This window comes from Oreochromis niloticus, linkage group LG2, assembly GCF_001858045.2.
Source record: "Oreochromis niloticus isolate F11D_XX linkage group LG2, O_niloticus_UMD_NMBU, whole genome shotgun sequence".
NCBI classification, from domain to species: domain Eukaryota; kingdom Metazoa; phylum Chordata; class Actinopteri; order Cichliformes; family Cichlidae; genus Oreochromis; species Oreochromis niloticus.
The window spans coordinates 33366712-33382197 of record NC_031966.2 but is presented as its reverse complement, the minus strand read 5'-3'; the positions used below and the strand labels follow the sequence as shown (position 1 = coordinate 33382197).

The following is a 15486-nucleotide window of genomic DNA, read 5'->3' as shown; positions in this document are numbered from 1 at the left end:
AAATGCACTTTAGCTTAACCTCCTAAGACCCGAACTCTTTCATGGCAGCACTTTTAAATTCTCTTTGCTATTTGGGCTGATTGGGACCTGATTAATGTAAAAACAAAGAATTACCTGATTTTTGTTCTGAGAAAAATTAGATCCACATATGACATTTGCTTTAAATTTCAATGGAGCACTGGCAGTAAAACGTCCTCGTAAGTGGATATCAGGCCCTTGTAGAGCAGCATTTAGTATTTTGGTCTAGACAACCCAAAATGTGATGTCCACATATGTGGACGCCAGGTCCTAGGAGGTTAATAACAACATATATCTGTGCAGGTTAGCTGAACTAATTCTGTACCAGTAATGAATGTGTTGATGCAAATAGTCTGCAGCTATGTGCTTGAAGAGTAGAACGTTTGCTTTGAAAATATTAAAGGTAAATTACATTAAGTGATGAATTAATATGTGAAGATGGTTTAAGGTTTTTTTTTATTATCAAATTTTAATGGTGACATTCCCTTCACTTTTTTATATGATGAGTTGGTGTTGTGGGTTTGTCTCATTCAGGCTTGTGGAGGTGAACACTGTGCATCCATTGTTCCTGCATATATGTGCTGGTCACATATCTGGCTCTGAGCCATGCTGTGGCATGCAGGGTAGAAGAGTTATTTTCAGACACCTGGCATGAGAGGAATTTTTTTCCCTGAGTGTTAGTAGGATTTGATGCTGCTCTCGGGGACAGGAAAGGTGTTGCGCTGCTTTCTTTAAAAACTTGATTTATTTAAACTTTGATTTATAATCAATCTGACTTTGCTGAAAACCCAAAACAATATATTAACCCATCGCCTCTCCGCCCCTACCAGCCCGCGCAACTCCGGCCATGAAGACTGCTCCTGCTGGCTCCAAGACTCTGAAGCTGCTGTCCTCTCTGAGCCACGTCCCTGCTCTGACTGTGGAGAGCCCCGCCCAGCACACGGCGCCGTTGTACGAGAGCGAAGAGCTGTAGACCCACACGCTCACACCCTCCACTAACCACCATGTCAGAACTGTAAAGAGAGGAGCCTCTGACTGTCGCGTCAGGGCCGAAACATGAGTGCAGACTAATAATCATCGCAGCGCGCACATCTCACAGTAGTAACACATTCACTAAGCTTCATGCAACAGCAAAGCACATCTGCCATCTTTTCAACACTTGTGTAAAATGATTATGATGCAGCATTGGAGACTTTTTACTTTGAGAAAACTGTGGGAGAGTTTAGGACTTGTTCTCGTCCATGTGCTGCTGTTTGTCATACTGTTTCTGTCCGTCTGTCTGTCTGTTGCCTGTAAGTCCCTCTGCTCTGCTTTTGTTTCTCTCCGTCTCTTCATGTGCCCGTCCTGGCTGCTCTCAGCAGAATGCGGCTCCTCGGTCATGGATGTATTAATAGAGCTGGGTATGTTGTGGCAGAGGCTGCCCTGCTGTCAGGTTTGGTCCCAGCCACATTACTGCAACACAATCTCCTCCAGTCCAGAAACCATTTTCAAAATGCACATTTCAAGCAATGATGACAGGACACAGGCCACATGTTACTACATGTACTGAATATTTAAAAGGTTCTTTAACGTTTGCACATTTTACGTTTTTTCCATGTCTTATTGTAAAATCTGTGATTGGAGCAGGCCGAGTCAGACAAACTGGACGCTGGTGCACAGGGGAGGATAAACATCCTCTGCACAGCAGTGCATGTGCTGCAGTGCACCCTTCAGATAAACTCCAGTCTTCCCACAATCCCACAGTGCCTCTACAGATCACACTCACTCCACTTTAATCCTGACAGCTGTCTGCTTATCACTCCTCTGTCCATCCATCCATGTTTTTAGCCACTTATCCAACTTGGGGTTGCGGTGGGGCTTGAACCTATCCCAGCTGGCACAGGAACAGACAGTAAAAAAAGATGGACGTAGCCACTGTGACGTCACTGATTAGCAAAGTCCCCTCTGAAGCCTCAAGCCGTTTCCGTCTTTGGTGTTTTGAAACAGGATGTGATAGGGGAGGGGTGACTCGGACTGTGAAACTGAGAACACCGCATGCTTGTGATTGATGCGTCGTTAGCCAATGAGAATATCCTGGACATTCCTCCTTTCTGGCTCTAATAATAACCGTAATTCCATTATTCAGTGTAACCTGAAACTAATGACTGAGTCATCAGGAAAGTGTTTACAGAGGTCACACAAGAAGAAAGCCTAGGGCCATTTTTCCCCCATAGCTTCTATACAATCAAGTCTTTTTGCAACCATCGTCGCCCCCTGCTGTCCATTTAACAACAATGCAGCTTCAAAGCAAAGTGTCGGCTCCACTTTTTAGACCTGCTAAAAGTTACGTCCATCTTTTCTGTGCTGTCACAGGGTGAGAGGTGGGGACGCCGTGGACAGGTTGCCAGTGAGGAGAAAGTTCTGTACTCGTGAATTACTGCTAAGGATCATTTTGTGTGTCCTTGAATTAACGCTGCCTGTGGTGTGTCTGTAACGCTTTTTAAATGATCAGATTCTCTGCTGTTGTATGAATTTAATCGGGTTGAAATGTTCTGATACAGTTTATGTGACTGAAGCTATTTATCAGTGTTGAGACTTTGTTTAGCAGCAAAAAGGCTGCAAACATGAACAGGCTGCCATTCTGATACCTCAACCCAAAACGTGCTCTGCACTCGAGGAAACCTTTAATCTGAACTTTAAACGTTTACACTTGGTCACATCTGCGGTGCAGATACGTCTGAACTCCAGACGAGAAAATGTTTTTTTTTCCTGTTAAGCGTACAGGCGGGTATCAGCATGTCAGCCTCAGTCTCTCTTTTGGTGACCTTATACAAATGGATTCATCAGATATGCTTAATTTGTGTGCTTACATTGAAACTGCTTGCTATTATCAGCCTGGAGCTCACGTCACAAAAACCAAGATAGAAACGTGTATTCTGTGGCCAGCTCTGCATGCAAATGAAAATCTGGCGTGGAACTCTGTGTGGCCACGGCCTCGCTGTGACGGTTGTTTGCCGAGGTCTGGATATTTTCTGCCCAGGTGTTACAATAAGTAGTAAGGCTAACTTTACACCAGTGTCCTGTACTGGTCTTATCCACTGGTTTAGCTAGTTGATCTTCAGTTGGTCACTAAGGCATGCGGCTCGAATGGAGTTAAACTTTTAAACGCACAGGACTAAGTTAAAATTCAGAGATTTTAAACTGCAGTGTGTACTCTCCCTTACTGTTTGTTGTGAGAAGAACGTCTACATATCACTGGATGAATGAGGAATAAAGTCTACACGACCTTGACTTTGCCTCCTGCATTTTTCTTTTGATCGGCTTCATTTCGATGTCTCGATGTCGCCCTCTGGTGGCAGCAGAGGAAATGTACAGATAATGTGACACACACACAGGTGAGTCAGTTTATTAAAAACAAGTTGAAGACTATATCAAAATTCACAAAAAAGCTGTTTATGACTAAAAGAGGGCAAAGTGTTTCTACTGTGGCTGCCAAGACCACCGATAGAACTGTTCATCTGCAAAAGCATGATCAGACAATCTACAGGCTTCATCAGCACAGTCATCCGCAGTTTTGTACAGAACAGCAATGGGCACCAGAAGAAACTGGAGCATGGGCAGTTCTTGGATCAGCTTCTGTTCGGTGGCCTTGCATACAGAGGTTGCCAGATCAGTGCGAGTTGAAATGGTGCCCCGCTCTGTGCTGGACTTCTCAGAGCTGTAAGGCACATGAATAATGCTAGTCTGCTTCTGAGAATAATGAGTATATTTGAGATTGTGTCTTTGAAAACTTCAGCAACCATCTGAGCAGGCCTGTGTGTGACTAATGCCACCGAGCAGGCACTCCCACGTTTGGTGCCAACTCTGTGTTGGAGTTTTTTCGCCCAATGCAATCTGGCCTCCAACCAGCTGCTCTCAACTCCTGCGGGCTGACTGGTGAATCTAAATCGTAGGCTGTGTGCAGCATAAGTCTTTCAGAAGCCAAAAATTTCATTAAGATAACATGAAGATCACAAGCAGGAAAAAAAATGAAACAAAATCTGGAGCAGAAACAAGAAAAAGAGCAGCACGTCTGATATATGTCACGTTTCTGTGTGTATACAAAGACCAGAATGCACAGGAGTCTGTTCTCGGAGTCCTTCCAGAAATGCTTTCCTTGTTTCACCGTGGGGCTTTAAAAATACCGTCAAATTTCTACGTCGCTCTCTTTGTCGTTGTCGTGGTCACCGTCGTAGAACTCATTTGCTGCCTCCGGCCTGTGAGAGTCACATCATGAACAGTGAGATCGTGCACACTAATCTTTCATAAATACACGTGTGTTGCTGGCTCGTGCTGACCTGGTGTAGTTCTCCTCAGCTCCCCTCTCATCGGGGTCGGGCTCGTCGTTGCGCTCGTAGCTCAGCATGTCGGACGGGACGTCGTGGATCTGAACGCTGGGCGCGTGGTTCAGCATTTTCAAGTTCTCAAACACCGTCTGACGGATCTGCTCCAAATACTGCACACACATGAACACAGCGAGAGGGTCGGCCGACTGCATGTCAGCATCTCTACTGTGCACTTTACACCAATGAAAAGAGGAATGATGCTTTTACCTGTCGGGAGTTCTGGTTTTCTATCCTGGTGCTGACATCAGGGTGCAACGTGAAGTCTGGAGCAAAGTACTCAAAATACTCTGCAGACGAACCAAATCAGACAAACGGGATGTTCCAATTATTTCTATTCACTTTCCTTCTTGTTTCACCCTCAGTCCTCTGTAGTGTCACATGTAGTGACTCTAAGAGTAGCTACTAACTGGTTTTTAATTTGTTGTTTATGCATAAATCATTTTTCAGGCTCATTATGACATCCTGGACAACAAGAACACGCACAAAACAATCCAACAAAGATATTAAAATCTCACTGAAACATGAAACATAGCTCACCGCTGTAAGGCAGCTCATCACTGATGGATTCATCCAACAACAGAGACGTCTCATAGGTCCTACAACACAGCACAGCACAGATTATTATCATCATCAGATCATCATCATCATCTTAAAGCTGTTTTTATGGAAATTATGCATCAGACTGACCAACAGCGAGCCACGTTCCTCACTGTGTATCCTCCTCCTCCCAGAACCAGCAGAGGGATCCTAAAGCTCTTCACAAACTCCACACACTCACTGAAAGCCACACACACACACACACACACACACACACACACACACACACACACACACACACACACACACACACACACACACACACACACACAGATTATGTTGCAACTATCAGTGCTTGTGTGCTGGCTGTTTCAAAACATTTGAGTTCAGCTGGAAAAAACTGTGTTTATGTCTCACCCGTGTCCTCGGATACTGAGGTTGAAGCAGCCCAGCCTGTCGCAGCCCAGCGAGTCCGCTCCACACTGCAGACAGACACACACCAGGTGAGGTAATCGCACACACACAGAAACAGATTAAATCATACAGAAGCAAACGATAGGCGCTACTGACTGACCTGCAGGACGATGCAGGTCGGCTGGTAATAATCCACCACCTGTTTAATAACGGGCTGGAACAGCTGCCTGTAGCCTGAAAACAAAGCAAAGCATGCAAACAAGTTGGTTGAAGCTTGTGTGATGGTCACAACAGTGCAGCAGAGCAATAAGAAAGTGTGATCTCATGTGTCAGTGAGGATGTTGTTGCACTCACTCTGGTCATCGATGCCGTCTCTGAGAGGAACATTGAGGCAGTAGTACCGGCCGCTCTCTGCCCCGACCTCGTACATGTCACCTACAGGAAGCAGAGCGAAGAACTGATGATGAAGTTCTGTTTTTGCTGGACTTTTAATTCCAATCAGTGATTCCACGGTCAGAAAAACAAACACTACTTTAGAGTCGTATTTAAAAAGAAAATAAATAGCACTGCTAAACAGCTCAATCAGTGACAAAGGGCAGCACAGGCAGAGTCCAAGACAAACTTAATGGGGACCGAATGGCTCGTAACAACAGGGTCAGACACAGCCTGAGGACACGGCCAAGTCCAAGCTCAATCCTAACAAAGATTATATTCTCTCAAAGACAGCAGGAGACGGCGTAATGGACACAAGAAGCTTGTTTTATATACATAAATGGTCCTATTTGTATACATCAGTGATATCTCACAGTTTTATGACTCTAGAGGAAATTACTGTGAGTGTCTGCTACAGATGGAAACCCGCCTGGAATACACTTATCATTTATCTGCTGATACAGCTGACAGAGGACTACATCAGTATTTCTATGCCTTTAAATTGGCCTTCTGGGGCTGCACGCAAGTAAAATAATAATAACAAACGATATAAACACCACTATGTGGACAGCAAACATTTGTTAGATAATTAAAGCTGCATTTACCTGTCCCTGGGAAAAAGTAGTTCCCGTATTTGTGAAAGGACACGGTCATGACTCGGTCTGTGAGGTAAAAGGCTTCCTGGACGCCATCGCCATGGTGAATGTCTATGTCAATGTAAAGAACCCTGGGGTGGTACCTTGAACACGCACAGAGCAGGAGAGTTATGTCACCAACAGACACGGTAAAGATTCGAGGAGAGTTACTCAGGAGCGCCGTCTTACTTGAGGAGCTCCAGTATACTGATGACGATGTCATTGACATAGCAAAACCCAGAGGCCTACACCAACACAAGAACCAAAAGAGACATTTAACTCAAATGAGCTGAACAGAGAAGACACACATCAATATATGTGTCTTTGTTCTAACCTCAAATTTTTTGGCATGATGCAAACCTCCGGCCCAGTTTATAGCAATGTCACAGATCTGTAAAATAAAGCAGAGTCAGCATCAATTAGAGCTCACAACTTTAACTGACCACGATGCAGAAGACTATGACGGTTTTAAAGGATGGAAAACAAAACAACCAATCAGAAACGTCTTTGATGAGCAACAATTTTAGTTTTTAAACACAAACTAAAACATTCTCACAAAACTCCTGAACGCAATATGTTTAGAGGCAGTGCTTCCCCTATCCTCCCTTTAGGTTCACTTTTTTCTGATTAGCTGCCCTTTACAAACAGAAAGACTGAACAGCAGGTCTACTGCTGCTGGGAGAAAGAGAGAGAGAGATACTTTCCCTCCTGCAAACATGAAGAGAGGCCTTTCTTCTTTCTTACTTCAGCTAGAGAGCCTTGGTCACATAGAACAATGAATGACTCAACCTGCTTCCCAAGGATATCACATAAATGAGTGTCTCTGTCAACACGTTAAGTTGTAATTCAAAATGAAACCAACAGATGCCACCCTAGGCTACCTCGGTCTTGTGTTGTTTTTGCTTTTTTTTCTCTGTAGCACCAAAACCATCAGCTGGGTTTACGTGTGTGTGTTACCTTGTGGTTGAGCTGTGTAGCCCCCTGTAAGGATGCTCCCGTGTATCTTGAGCAGAACTCAAACAGTCCTGGAAACACAGGACTAAAACACACAGACATGAAATATTTAGGTTATGGGTTTGTCAGCAGTGATGATCAGAGAGGCTTTTATACTGAAACATTTACAATAAGAAGAGCAAGATAGCTGCTTGAAAAATACAGTCCTTAGTTCTTAATTCCTATGGAAGCAGTAAAGGTGTACTTAGTTTTTCACAGGTCTTGTGAAAACTTCATTAAATCATTCAGATTCTTTTTCTCGATAAAAACGTATTTAATGAGAACGAGATAACGCTCACCAGTCATCTCCCACATTAAACGCGTTGAGACTCTTTGTGAAGCCCTGCATGTTATTGGGGCTGACCTTCTGTAGGAAGTCAATGTAGTCTTCAGAGTGGAAGCGACACATGTCATGCTGAGATGCTTTGTATGGCTTGAACACCTAGTGGGAAAAAGAACATTTGATAGACTGCAGCATGATCTTGTTGTTTCTAACAAAAAAAACCAACCAAACAAACACAAGATTTATAAAATGTTATTTCAGTGTGAAAAGCATCAACAGGTGTGAACACGTGACAGTATCTGTCACTACTGCTCGCTCACCATCATTTTCTTGTAAAGTCCATAGTGCAACACCAGACTGTGAGTGAGAGACAACCGGTGAGGCTTCATCGGGTGGCCAGCACCTAACAGAAACACACAGTTCATGCATTACAGGGCTTATATCTGCATTTCACAGACATTAATCAGGTCAAAATGCCTAAAAAAAAAAAAAGAACTAAGTGTATACATTATGGCTAATCACCTAAAAGAGAAACACGGTTGAAATTGGTACAATTTATGACGAAAGAGATTTGGCACACTGAAACAGAGCCATCCATGCGCTGTTACAAAAGATAAATACTTGAGGTAATTTGCAAAAAAAAACAAAAAAACAACAACAAAAAAAAAAAACAGGCACAGTAAGTGTATCCTGTGAGCATGCGTATTGCAGCACTAAAGTTTGAATTTGTACAGCGTATCACTTCACCGTAAAAGCAGCATAAGCGTAGACAGTCATATTACTTTATTTATTTATTGTTACTGTCACGCAACCGCCACGTTATCCATTTAAGACACCGTATGAAGCACCTAGACATCCGAATAAAAGCTTTAACAGGCAGATACTGAACACAGGGCTACAATACGCGTCAATAACGTTACATCTTAAGGTCAAAGGCGCAAGCAAAGCCCAGCTGTAATATATAAACAAATCAAATTAAATATTAAAGTGTAGCAGTGACGCAAAACTAAATGTTAAAAAGAAAGAAAGAAAAGAACTGAGAAAATAAAAATAAAACGCAGTCTCGTACACATTAGCATGTAGCTAGCTTTCCTTAGCATCAGCTCCCTGAGTAGGCCGGTTCACTGTGATAATAAAACTTACCGTAGTGGAAATTGCCCACGTCTGGGTCGTAAAAGTAAGATGTTCTATTGGTCATTCTGAAAGCAATGTCTCCCGACTTTCTACGAAAAACTGTTGTCGTCTTTGCAGCTACAAAACCCGCATTTTTCTTTCAATTAGCAGATAGCCGCCATAGTAAACACCGAGGCGTCTGCGTCATCACACGGAGACAGCAGCGACGGAGAGGGGAGGGGCCACGGAGCTGGAAAGAAAAAAACCAAAACAGCCGCGACAGATTGAGAGAAAGCTACAGTAGCTTTCTGTATTTTTCATTACATGAAGTTAAAGAAGTACAATTGAAAAAGAATGGAAAGAAACCTTGAGCAACGTGCTTAAGTTATACAGTATATACAATATACAGTTTACTTTAATAAACTCATCCACACATAATTAAAACTTATATTTTTTTTTACATATCAGTGCATAATACAAATCCCTTGGTTATGTCTTAAAATTAGGAAAATAAAATCTCAGACTGAAAGCATAAGACGGCATATGATATACACTGTGTTGTTATTATTTTAAAAAAGTAGAAAATACAGAAGCAGTGTGTGAAAAGCCAATGCACCCATACTGTTTCCACTGTGATTGAGAGAGTAAGTAGCAGCCAGGTACACACTTGATTAACTGATCATCAGTAAGTGTAAAAAGTTTTAGCAGTTGGCTAAAAGGGCATTTAAAAACAAATTGAAGTACATTATTCTGCAGTTAAAAACATTGTTTTAGATCCCTCAGGCAGATGTGTGTAACTACTACACACAGAAAGCTCCGGGACCGGATAACATCCCAGGTCGTGTTCTCAAAGCATGTGTTCACGAACTGGCAGATATGTTCACAGAAATCTTCAACCTGTAGTTCTTTAAGAGGACCACCATCACACCTGTCCCAAAGAAGCCTAATCTGAGCTGCTTCAATGGCTACACCCAGTAGCACTCACCTCCATTGTTATGAAGTGTTTTGAGCATATAGCTCATATCACGTCTTTGCTGCCTGCTAAGACCTGCTAAGGATGTGTTTTCCTTTCTGTTTACCTGTATAAATCCTATGTATACCCAATGTTATACAAACCTGAGAAAAAGATAAGAAAAGTTATCCTAACCAAACCAAGTTTTAACCCTCTTTTTTATGTATGTCATATACAATTATTATTTTCTTTGCTCCTCAATAGCCACAACAGTTCGATAAATCTGATCTGACACTATTAGAATACTTTTCTGGTTAAAATCTGTCGCGTGCTATCAGTTGGCAGTGTCAGGTTTAAATGTAGTTACCTTTGAGCTATTTTTAGAGGATTATTTTGCTATTCAGGTGATTTTGACAGCATCTATTATTCATCCAGGACAGCATGTCTCTGCAAGCTTACTGACAAATTACATGAGGATGAATTCAAAACAGCACCAAAGCGCTAACAGTGGCACCGGTTTCATTCTTGAACACCTGCTCATTTAAAAATGATGAAGCGGAACTTGCTGGAGCTTCTCTGCATCATAAAATGCTTTTTTCCCCCTACTTTTAAAGGCAGACTGTACACACGTGGCAGTGAAAGGACGGTAACAGAGGTGGAAAACAAAGGAAACATGTTACTGTGTATCCACTGTATCCAGCATCAGTGAAAATCAGTAAACATGCGGTCAGACTGTGAAGCTTTGAAAGTTTAGTGTCTTTGATTTCATTTCCGTGTCTGTATTCTTCTTTTCTTGTCCACGTGTTTCCTCCCTTCTTTTCCGCCGTAAAAAATAAAAATCTGTGTGTGTGTGGACGGGTATTAACATCTTTGTGATTCAGGTGTGTTGAGCCAGAGTGAGATCTAAAGCCTGCAGGACACCGGCCCCTGGGGCTAGGGTTCCCCACCCCTGCCTTATGGGGATCAAAATTCTGGTCCGAACGAGTTTGAAGGCATTTTTGAGACTAAAAATGTGGTTTTAGTGTCAGGGTTACAATTGGGTTATGGTTGGGTTTAGGGTTAGGCATTCATTTTTCATGGTTAGGGTTAGGGGTAAGGGGCTAGGCCCCAGCCACACCACACCACAAACACTGGTAAGGACCAAGCAACAACTTCTGGCACTGGAAGCCTAAAAACCCAGCTCCAAAACCAAGTCAGTCACTATAAAAAAAAAGGCATCTTTACAGCATTCAAAATCATTACAGCCTGTTCTAAAAACAATTTGGTCCCTAAGGATTTTTGGAGAAAGGTGTGAAAAAGGGAGGGCAGGAGGGGAAGACAGGAGATATTATTAAAAGGCAAGAACTGCTCAACAAATAATTCAATCATTTTAAATGATCTATGCATGTGTTGCTGCACGAAAGGTTGTATGAAAATACCAGCGGGGTTGATACAGTTTAGTGCAGGTAAATGGTTTAGTGTGCAGTATTGTGGTGAAGTCTGTAGTAACACACTATGTTGGGCTGCTGTACAGGAGGGAAAGGACACAGCTGTTCATCCATGAATTTTAAGGGTTGTGCTGGAGAGGCTGGCACGACTAAAGCCTTCACTCTGCAGTATGTGTGTTGGCTTGTCAGTCGTTTTGCGTTGGAATTTCTGGAGGTATGTTTGATTTTTCTATCTGCTGCTTGTTTGCTTCCTCTCACCCTCTCTCCGTCTCCCTCCCTGCTCCGTGTTTTTCTGCCTGGAGCTAAAAGGCAGTGCTGCTCTGGAATTGAATCGTTTATGTATTATTCATTGCTGAAGTTGCAAGTTACAGAGAGTTCAACACAGGTTAGCACAGGTGTAAAATTTATATGTCTGTCTGTCTGTATCATTAAGAATTGTAAGAATTTACCTTTAGGCACTATTTAAAGCTCCTTTTATTTCCCCCAAAATAATATTGCACACAAACAGTTCTCACTGGGGTTTCATGTCTTGTGGGGGACACAAATGTTTCCTAAAAGATCACATTTACAGTAAACAAGCTCTCCTTAGCAGAGCTCAACTAACATCGAGATCATTAATAAAACTATTTTGAAAACAAATAAATTTAACTTTTTATTTGCAATAATAATTTAATGTATATAAAGGACTGAAGCCAATATCAAGATACATAGTAACACTAATACTAATAATACTACTACTAGGTGCACAGTCATCACAACTATTCATGATGGACAACCTTTTGTTCAGTTCACAGCCAATCACAGAGCCAGCTTTAATCAGTTTGTTCCGTCTGTTGCTGTCACAGGCTCTCCCATCAGACCGCACTTCCCACAACCGACTAATGATTAATAGAAAATCTGCATCGTTCTGCAACAGGAGCCTGCTCATCTCCTTTCTGTGGCCTCTGTGTTGGTCTCCCAGTTCAGCCGATGTGGACACCCAGGTACTCGTACTCCAACACCACATCAATATCCTGTCCCAGGATAGACACTGGTCACGCAACCTTCCTCGTCCTTCTGAAGTCGATCCCCATCTCTCTGACAATTCCTCACAGACCAAACTCCACAAAATCAGAATCACATTTATTGGCCAAGTATATGTGCAAACACATACAAGGAATTTGGTTCCGGCACAACAATGTAAAACAGACAATTTATGAGTGGCACAGTGAACGCTATGCATAAACCACAGTATAAAAACAATCTAAATACTCACATAAAAAAACACAGGATTAGAAAAATGAATACCACAGAATGTACATAAAGTGCAGCTGCAGTCTGGCAGTGTGAAGCAATGTGACAGTTCATCTGTTTAGCATGGAGATGGCGAGGGGAAAGAAACTGGTCTGCAGGCTTCTGTACCGTCTGCTAGAAGGCAGCAGGTCAAAGAGTCTGTGTCCAGGGTGTGAGGGGTCTGTGATGATTTTCCCTGCGCGTTTCCTGGTTCTTGAGAGGTGCAGGTCCTGGATGGAGGGCAGGGGGGTGCCGATGATCTTTTCTGCTGCCCGTACAGTCCGCTGCAGTCTGCTCCTGTCCTGTTTAGTGGCTGCTCCATACCAGACTGTGATGGAGGAGCACAGGACAGACTCAATGACCGCAGTGTAGAACTGGATCAGCAGCTTCTGTGGAAACCTGTACTTCCCCAGTTGTCTCAGGAAGTACATCCTCTGCTGGGTCTTTTTGAGGATGGAGTTGATGTTGGTCTCCCACTTCAGGTCCTGGGAGATGGTGGTACCCAGGAACTTGAAGATCTCCACAGTCGACACAGGGCTGTCTGATATGATGAGGGGGTTAGGGTACAGGGTTCAGTACAGGAACTGGACGGGAGGTTTGCCTTAAGAAATAAATATACAAATGTGACTCACAATCGCAGACAGGCCAAAATCACTGAAGGAAATGAGATTGTGTAGAGGCCTGAGTGTGTGGTGGAAGAGGCACGCGGGGAATTGAATTAAAATACATTTTACTAAAGTTACCAACAGAGATGGGCAGTAACGCGTTACTTGTAACGCGTTAATGTAATCCGATTACTTTTTTCAAGTAACGAGTAATGTAAGGGATTACTATTGCAAAAACGGTAATTAGATTACCGTTACTTTCACGTAGGAACGCTGCGTTACCGCGTTACTAAAACCGTGATTTTTTGCGAGAACGTCTCATGACAGTGACGTAAGCGAGTGCGACGTTCGTGACAACAGCTGTCTGCAGATCATAATATATCGAGTGCGGGACAGAGTGTAGCATGCAGCGTTTAAAGCGTGGAAGTACTGACCTTATTTTGAGTTTGATTCCATAAAAAGTGACAAAAACATTAGTGTCCGTTGTGCGTGGGAAGAAAACTTCTTTTTACAGCGAAAAAAACCCCTAATCTTCCAAGCAAGCAGCGAGTGTACTACGACTGTAATGTGAAATTCACAGAGAAACTCGCGGATTCTTCCACTGACCGCTGCGGCACACCTGCACCAGGGTAAACCTCCGCCTACCCCAGTCCTGCTTTACAGGTGAAAATAGAGCAACAGGACCGCTAGTCTTTGATTTTATTTATTTTCTGCTGTGTTTTACTTGCATCTATTTGAAAGAGTGAGTGTAAACACAAAAAAATATTTTATTTTATGTGCTGGAATGTGCAGAAAATAGGTTTAAATGTTAAACAAATTTCTTCCAGTCAGAGAATGTTGCATATAATTTAATTTTTGCTTGATGCATAAAGTTAAAAGATTAAAACTAATAAAACAAGTTTTAAAAAGAGACTTTTCCATTTGATTACATTTTGTATGATGAATTATGCAGAAAAAGTAGAATTGGGCTGAAAGATCTATCGCTTTATCACCTATTCAGGTTGTAAATCGTGTTTTTAAAAAGTAACTAAGTAACTAAGTAATTGATTACTTTTGAAAATAAGTAATCAGTAAAGTAACGGGATTACTTTTTGGGGGAAGTAATCAGTAATTAGTAACTGATTACTTTTTTCAAGTAACTTGACCAACACTGGTTACCAACTGGTGACATTTCTCCTTTCTGTTTGCTGGATATATAAATTACACTCAATTATAACACACTGTTGATCCTGCAGCCTGTAAAATATTCCACCTTGGATGTTTTAAACTTTAATAACTGCGTCACACTTGTCAGAGTTAGAGGCTTGTCAAGATTTTCATTTGTATACCTATGAAGTGTGTGTGTGTGTGTGTGTGTGTGTGTGTGTGCGCGCGCGCGCACACATGTGCTTGTGTGTGGGCTTCCTCCTTAGCTGGCTTGTTTTGGCCCCAGGGTCCAAATCTGTTCTGTCAAGCATCTGTCTCTGCCGGTTTGTTAAGACGCACACAAACACACACTCTCTGATTTACACACATACACACACAGGACAAGTGCCTTCTCCAACTCATCCCTGTGTGTTATCGCCAAGACAATATAGACAACATACAGAAGTGTTATCAGTGACATATATAAGTACATATATGACATATATAAGTAGTTTCAAAGTGCCTACATGTGTGTGCAAACATCAAGGTTTAACTGCAAAGAGACAGAAATCCACAAAAACTGACACTGATAATATGTAATTGGAAATATCAAAGTATATCTGTGTCAAAGTTGAGGCCAGAAAAAAATAGCAAGCGAGCTAACAATAAAAAGTTGGCTTGTATTTCATCCAACAATGAAAGGATTATATTGAGGTCAATATGAATAAATCCCAGATGCTTTTTCGAATCAGGAGGAAAATCTCTCTTCCACAATTTTTCTTTCAGTTTGTACATAATGTTTTTTTCTTCCTTTGGTTTTCCTCTAGTACACAAAGGATGTCAGGGGAGGTATTTTAAACTTAGCATATTTCAAGGTTGCCAGCAGAACTGAAAAGCTGGAATGGAAGAAGCGCTGTGTAATTCTCAGCTGTCAGCACCTTCCTGTTACATGCTCTAATGCTGTGCATATTGCCTGGACAAATTTAATGCACTACATGCGCACACGTTTGCTTTTGATTCTTCATAATCCAGAAAGAAACTTTGAGGTTAAATTTGAAGAATGACGCTGTTGCTTAAGTTTCGTATTTAGGCCTCAGTCATACGGGCCAGCAACTACCTGGCAACCAGTGATCACTAATGGAGAATGAATACACCCTGACTGGTTAGGACTTTGAAACTGATTGCAAAGAGTTGTATGATACTGCACCAAAAGCCTCTGTGCAATTGTTTTGGTCACTAGTGCATTGCTGCAGTTGACTGTAGTTGTAGTTGTGAAACTGAAAATATCAAACACAACAGTCTGCTAGTAACCAAAG

At 42.2% G+C, this 15486-nt stretch overlaps 3 protein-coding genes across 6 annotated transcripts in view; 2 read left to right on the top strand and 1 right to left on the bottom strand.

Annotated features, from left to right (window-relative positions):
* myot (myotilin) overlaps window positions 1-3043 on the top strand; it is a 38218-nt gene extending 35175 nt beyond the window's left edge. For all 4 annotated transcript variants that reach the window (XM_019346538.2, XM_019346533.2, XM_025898415.1 and 1 more), the window contains one exon: window positions 849-3043. In XM_019346538.2, the coding sequence (XP_019202083.1) occupies window positions 849-991 (143 nt within the window). In that variant the 3' untranslated portion in view covers window positions 992-3043. The remainder of the gene's footprint in view (window positions 1-848) is intronic.
* A 526-nt stretch (window positions 3044-3569) lies between these two features.
* Window positions 3570-9030, bottom strand: hdac3 (histone deacetylase 3). The gene is made up of 15 exons (XM_003451815.5): window positions 8820-9030; window positions 7997-8079; window positions 7693-7835; window positions 7358-7439; window positions 6735-6791; window positions 6590-6645; window positions 6371-6504; window positions 5688-5768; window positions 5494-5567; window positions 5337-5401; window positions 5070-5159; window positions 4920-4978; window positions 4590-4669; window positions 4335-4492; window positions 3570-4253 (listed from the first exon to the last, which is right to left on the bottom strand). The coding sequence occupies exons 1-15, from the start codon at window positions 8872-8874 to the stop codon at window positions 4184-4186; spliced, it is 1287 nt and encodes a 428-aa protein (XP_003451863.1). The 5' UTR covers window positions 8875-9030; the 3' UTR covers window positions 3570-4183.
* Window positions 9031-11305: 2275 nt separating this feature from the next.
* The window catches only part of LOC109195092 (immunoglobulin superfamily member 10), a 34226-nt gene continuing 30045 nt past the window's right edge, over window positions 11306-15486 (top strand). The window contains exons 1-2 of the mRNA XM_019346526.2: window positions 11306-11382; window positions 12014-12151. The gene's annotated coding sequence lies outside the window, so the exon portion shown is untranslated. The remainder of the gene's footprint in view (window positions 11383-12013; window positions 12152-15486) is intronic.

What these genes read in the sequence shown, in the direction of transcription:
- hdac3 (XM_003451815.5), bottom strand. Translation starts at nt 8,874, where the DNA reads ATGACCAATAGAACATCTTACTTTTACGACCCAGACGTGGGCAATTTC. An exon ending in ATCATGCCAAAAAATTTGAG is followed by an intron (nt 6,646 to 6,734) that starts GTTAGAACAAAG and finishes GTGTTGGTGTAG; the next exon opens with GCCTCTGGGTTTTGCTATGT. An exon ending in CTACTTTTTCCCAGGGACAG is followed by an intron (nt 5,769 to 6,370) that starts GTAAATGCAGCT and finishes TGCTTCCTGTAG; the next exon opens with GTGACATGTACGAGGTCGGG.